Source organism: Aplysia californica, unplaced genomic scaffold (genome assembly GCF_000002075.1).
Source record: "Aplysia californica isolate F4 #8 unplaced genomic scaffold, AplCal3.0 scaffold00598, whole genome shotgun sequence".
Taxonomy (NCBI): Eukaryota; Metazoa; Mollusca; class Gastropoda; order Aplysiida; family Aplysiidae; genus Aplysia; species Aplysia californica.
The window spans coordinates 158,835-165,149 of NW_004797868.1; the positions used below are offsets into that span (position 1 = coordinate 158,835).

Genomic DNA, 6,315 nt, shown 5'->3' on the forward strand with positions numbered 1-6,315 from the left:
CCCTCTCTCTCTCCCCATCTTTAAAAAACAACAAATTAACATATTTCTCTCTATAGGTCAAAGAACTTCTGACCCGGACCCGTAAGATGGACGTGCTGTTTCTGAACTGTCTAGACAAGTTTGACGACTGCGACAAGTACTCTATGGGCCTGCCAGAGCTTATAGAGAGACATGTGACCCATGAGAGGGACAGGATGAGGAATGCCATGGAGGATGATAGGAAGGTGAGAGGGGGGTATAACTAGCTATATTTATATTGTATAGATGGGGAGAGAGAAAGAGAGAGAGGGGGGGAGAGAAAGAGAAAAAGAGAGAGAGAGAGAGAGAGAAGGAGGGGGTGGAGATAGGCAGACACAGAAAAAGAAATGGAGATACATAGATTGACAAACAGAAAGAAATCATACAAAAATAATATTAAAAAATTAATCTTAAAAAAAACGTTTTAAAAAAAAGGAAGACAGTAACAATCCCTTCTGTCTGTCCACAGCTACGTCAGAAGGCGGTAGAGGAGAGAGAACAGGCCAAACGACAGGTCAAACGTCTGGAAGACGAGCTGGAGAGACTGGTGCAGAAACAGTCGCAGCTGGTGAAACCACAGGAGATACAGCTCACGCATAAACACAATGTCGGACTCAGGTACTCATAGATACATGATTTGCTCAGTTCTTTTCGTTTTAGTAGAGGTTTTGAATTTAACTTTCTCGTAAACAAGAAGAGGAGTTTGGACAGAAAATCAAAAACAGGGTCAAGCAAAGGGAAAACAATTAGAATCGTCTAAATCAATATCGAAATTATTAGAATGGATCAGGAGGAGATAGACTAAAAGAAATGTAAACATGCAGCTTACAACAACACTTACAGATGAATAAAGGGTGGCAGACCGGCAGACACACTCAAGACAGATTGACTTAAAAAAAAGACAAACAGACGGATTGACAGAGAGACCCATGGACACAGTTGCGGTCTCTGACTATTGTTCCACTTTCTCTTTCTCTCCCAGATACTCTCTCATAGTACCTGAGCAGACTCATCGCAACGACGTCCCTTTCCGATCAACAACCGCGGCTAAAGCGGATTCGAACCCCACACCACCAGACTCCACCCAAAACAGCGCACCGCCCACACCCCCAGTGGTCACCAGTACCTCTATCAACGTGGTCTACACGGAACCCACACCGAAAAGGGCGGAGTCTCTAACCAACGTAGCCCCACCCCCGGCGCCCAAGATCCGACGTCACGCCAGCGAGGAGAGTCTAAAAATAGCGCTGAGCAAAGAGGACGCGGAAACCACGAGCGTGTCACAGCTCAACGGTGTAGGGTGCGGAGCCTCACAGCAATACCTTATGAATATGCATAGAGCCCGAGGGAAGGCTTTTCAGGACAGTAACCACAACAACAACGCCAAACAACAACCACCATCATCACAAAGTAACCACCCCAGCCAACAACAACGCACGCAACAGCATCCTCAGCAAAACCATCAACAACAGCAACAACAACAACCAGTGACAAAACAGCAATCCTTACAGCGTCAAAGCCGAGCCGACCTCCAGAACAAAATGGCGCGGATGTTAGCCACGTCCACGTCCGTGTCTTCCTCAAAGAGCAAACAACCAACCACCTCCTCCACCAACTCCTCCTCCTCAACAACATTCTCCTCCTCCTACACTAGCACCTCCTCCTCGTCACGACCGACGAAACGTTCCGAGTCGGAGAAGGCGGTGCCTACACACGGGGGCGGGGCTTCCTCCTACAGCAACCAATGGCGGTGCAACGACCCCGCCCAGATGTTCCGAGGAAACCCGAGTCTCCAGGCGAGCTACGAGAACATCGCCGCGGCCTCCAGGAGAGCAGGGGGAGGAGAGAGGGTGGTCTACGGCTCGCTGGACACGCCCAACATCGTCGTGACCCCGTCCGGAAAGGGCAAAGGTCACAGTGATGGGTATGGGGATCGGGAGCAGCAGCAGCAGTCACACGGGATTGGGCATTCGTTCAAGAACCAGCATCATCACAACAACCAACCACATCAAAAAGAGTACGACCCGGTATACCAGTCGCCTATTGCGAGGTCCGCCCCAACCCAGCAACGTCCTAGCAACCACCACAACAACGGTAACAACAGCAACAAGCATCACAATAACAACAACAACAACCACCACCACCACAGCCACCACAGCCCCCACTACCAACAAAATCCGAAGCAAGCTTACCCCGACTACCATCACAACCACAACAGCAACACCAACAGCAACAACAACCATCATCACCACGACGGTAGTAAAAGCCAACACAATTTCTTCTACCCGGACGAATACAACCAAGCCAACAACCACCACAACCAACAACGACACATCAACCACGACTACTACAACTATCAAAACCACGCACCACAAACAGCAGGGGCAGAAGAAGACATTAAACCACCACCACCCCCACCCCCAGCACGATCCACCTCTCGAGAAAAGAACCCCCGCCATCCCCACAAACCGACCCCCGCCCACCAACGTAGCGTCAGCTCAGACCGCACGCCACAGGGATACTACTACCCACAGGAGGATCCGAACGAGGGGACGTCCACACACCACTCAGGCTGGCGCTCTTCTCACTCCATCACCACCACGGGAGGGGGAGGAGGAGGAGGAGGAGGAGGAGGAGGGGCGGCGGGCTACACCTCCGACTCCGAAGTGGTCACGGGGTTCCGGGCAAGGGTGACAACTGGCAGTCCAGAGAGGGGCCGGAACCGGGTCAGATTTGCCTCCCCTGTGCACCGAGTGTCTAACCCCAACAAGAAGGGACATGGGCGGGGGTCCAATATTTTACGGAAATTCAGGAAATGATGATACTAAAATGTTAAATAGCCCCCCCTCTTCCTAAATGTATACACATAAACTGCTATTTTATTGTTTTGTTGGTTTTTGTTGGTTTTTGCCTTTCTTAACATAAGAACAGCCTGTTTGTGATAGCCGTCTGTGATACTTTTAAAAAATTCAGGAAATAAAAATGCTAAAATACTAAAAAGAAACACCCCTCCTTCCCCCCAACTTAACAATTAACCAATGTATACACAGAAGCTGCCATTATTATTTTTTAAACAAGAGAACAGCTGGTTTGTGATAGCCTTCAGTGAGACTTACGAAATTTCAGGAAATAAATGTAATGACATAATATAAGAACCCCCCCCCCCCTCCAACTTAAACTAAATGTATACACATAAACTGTTACTATTTTTTTTTCAACACAAGAGCAGCCGGTCCTTGTTATAGCCTTCTGTGATACTTTGTTATCGAGGACACTACAATCTACTTTGTATTCTGTGAAATCCATTGTTAAAAATCTCCATTTTACTGATATTTCTTCACATGTGTGTTACTATTGATAAGAAACTTTGTATGCTGGTATTCTTGAAATAAATTTTTTTAATGAAGAAAAATAAATGTTATTGATTCGCTAAAGCCTTGATGACTTTTTATTAAAGCATTGTGTTTTAGTTTTAGTAAGAGTTTCACGCCACTTGCAACACAATAAGGTCATATAAGCGCCGAAGATTAGAGGTGTTACAAAAGAGTAACAAACATAAAAAAGAAGGAGGAGATATAAGGACGATAGATGTTTGATAGGAAAGAAGGAGCTAACCACACTAGAGCATGTATCAACCAACCACCAACCAAAGCATTGTGCACATGACTTATGAACGTTGACTGTCGTTTCCTAATCCATCCATCCGATTTATCAGATCGGAGCACAACCGTGCTTGTAAGAACATATTATGCTCATCTGTTGTCCACTGATTGTCAATTGCCTGTAAACTCTCATTAGCTTTGTATCGATTTTCGTTCTGTCAATGGTCGAAATAACAACCTTCTTTTTTGGTCCTATTTCTCCTTCTGTCTATTTATCACGTTTATATTATTAATCCACCCATATATTCATAAGAAACAGACAGGTCAATGATAACAGACATTAATCAAAACAATCAATCTTTTAAAAAAAAAAAGTATTCCTCTACCTCTCTATATGCAAATATCGATCTATCTCGTCATTTTCTAAACACAGATAGATCAACCTAAAAAAAAGACATTCTTTAAAGCAAACTCGTATGTTGTGATCAGTCCATTTGTATACTTCCCTATCTCTTTAACTACCAACTGTTTATCGACCTGTCCAACTATTTACTATAAAAAGACACATCGGTCTAAATTTCTATACTGTAACATCGTGTGTGTCGCACTAGACCCTACGTGCCCGAGCGTCTCAGGATAAAGTGGTCGGGAGGGGGGAGTGTGGTTGTCATGGTGCAAAATATACACGATATAATTTCTTCAAGTAAGGGTTTTTGGGCATGCCCGGAAAAGGGAAAGGGAGGTAATGAAAAGATTTTGGCCAGGGGAATGTGAACATGAGAAATAAGAGGATAGTTTCCCTTAGACGTGACATTTTGTTGAAGTATTATGCTCGACAAGTCAAGAAAAGGAATGGCCGTGTGACTTAACAGAGCAGTTCTGCTAGTCAAGAAGAAGGTTGGTGATTAAACTAAAAAGTAAAGTTTTGTTATCTACGAGTCAGATAAGCGGTGACAATTAAAAGTAACAATAAGGTTTTCAGTAAGGGAAATTTATGATAGCAACAACGTTTTGAGATCTAGGAGAGAGAGAATGAGAGAATGAGATGAGATAAAGAGAAAGAGAGTGAATGAGAGAGAGAGAGAAAGAGAGAGAGAGAGAGAGAGAGAGAGAGAGAGAGAGAGAGAGAGAGAGAGGGGGGAGCCTTTATTTACTTAGTTCTGAAAATGTTAAGTATCTGAGGAAACAGTTTTACTCAAAATCTGAAGGCATCATATTAATTATAGCAGCGGATTGAATGAATAAGGACTCAATACTTCTAAAGATCCGACAAACTCATAGCATATTCTTGTTATCTTCTCAACTAAACTTTCTGAATTGCACCCTCGCAGAATTTATGACTACACCCCCCCCCCATCCCATTCACCCCATCCATCCACAACAGAAAATACGATCTTAAAAGTAGCAAAACAAAAAGGTGCTAGGGTCACACCATGGTTTTCAAAGTTATTGGTGGGTTTGGTTTTTTTCGTCTTGTTTTCTTTTTCGTTAAAATGCAAATACACGTGTAAAAAAAAAAAAAAGAAAAGCGAACGACCCATAAAGTAAATTAATGTCCTTCAAGGCAAACAGTCCCACAAAGTACTGCAGCCTGGTTGTAAAGACAGTTTAGTCGACACCCAGTCACACCTAGTGCATTTCCCTTGTTCTCTTATAAAAGAAGATCTCAATACCGTCTCAAGTGCCCTCCGTCACTCTTTCACAAGAAAGAAAGAAAGAAAGAAAGAAAGAAAGAAAGAAAGAAGAAAGAAAGAAAGAAAGAAAGAAAGAAGAAAGAAAGAAAGAAAGAAAGAAAGAAAGAAAGAAAGAAAGAAAGAAAGAAAGAAAGAGGGCAAGAAAGAAAGAAAGAAAGAAAGAAAGAGGGCAAGAAAAACAAGAAAGAGGAAGGCAAGAAAGAAAAAATACAGAAAAAAGAGGGAGGGAGGAAAGAAAAGAAAGAAAGAAAGGCAAAGAAAAAATAATGAATGAAAGAGGGAGGGTGGCAACAAAAAAGAAAAAAGAAAGAAAGAAAAAAAGAAAGAAAAAGAAGAAAAAGAAAAAAAAAGAAAATAAGAGGCGAGGCAAGAAAGAAAGAAAAACCAGAAAGAGAAAAGCATACGAGCGTATATTTTTGTTCTGTTTTCTCTGTCCGAGTGCTCACTCCCTCAGTGCCAACTCCCCGCACGATGGGCCTGTAACCAACAACAAACCAAAACTTGCTATGGGAGCAGAGGTAGGGCTGTCCTCAGGTTTGGATGACACACCGTGCTGGCTGAACCGGTTTTCTCTCTGTCTTTTTTTCTTTCTTACTCTCTCTCTCTCTCTCTATCAATCCAACTCTCTCTCTCTTTCTCTTTTTCTCTCTCTTTCTCTTTCTTTCTCTCTCCTTCTCTCTCTCTCTCACTCTCTCTTTCTGTCTGTATATCTCTCTCTTTGCCTCTGTCTCCCCCCTATCTCTCCCTCTCCCTTTATCTCTGTCTCACTCTCTCTTTCTCTCTCTCCTTCTGTCCCCGTCTGCCTCTCTCTCTCTTTCTCTCTCTCTCTCTCTCTTTCTCTCTCTCTTTCTCTCTGTCTCCACCTTCACTACTATCTCTCTCTGTCTCTCTCTGTCTCTCTCTGTCTATCTCTGTCTCTCTCTCTCTATCTATCTCTCTCTCTCTCCCTGTTTATTCAACACATACGCAAACACAAACACATAAATACACGCAAACACTCC

General features: G+C 43.6%; 1 protein-coding gene across 1 annotated transcript in view; it reads left to right on the forward strand.

Annotated features, from left to right (window-relative positions):
• LOC101846764 (DNA N6-methyl adenine demethylase) overlaps positions 1-2,645 on the forward strand; it is a gene marked incomplete at its 3' end in the record, with an annotated part of 13,694 nt that extends 11,049 nt beyond the window's left edge. The window contains 3 exon segments of the mRNA XM_013087524.1: positions 57-224; positions 488-636; positions 1,001-2,645. Coding sequence (XP_012942978.1) covers positions 57-224; positions 488-636; positions 1,001-2,645 — 1,962 coding nt within the window.
• Positions 2,646-6,315: the final 3,670 nt, after the last annotated feature.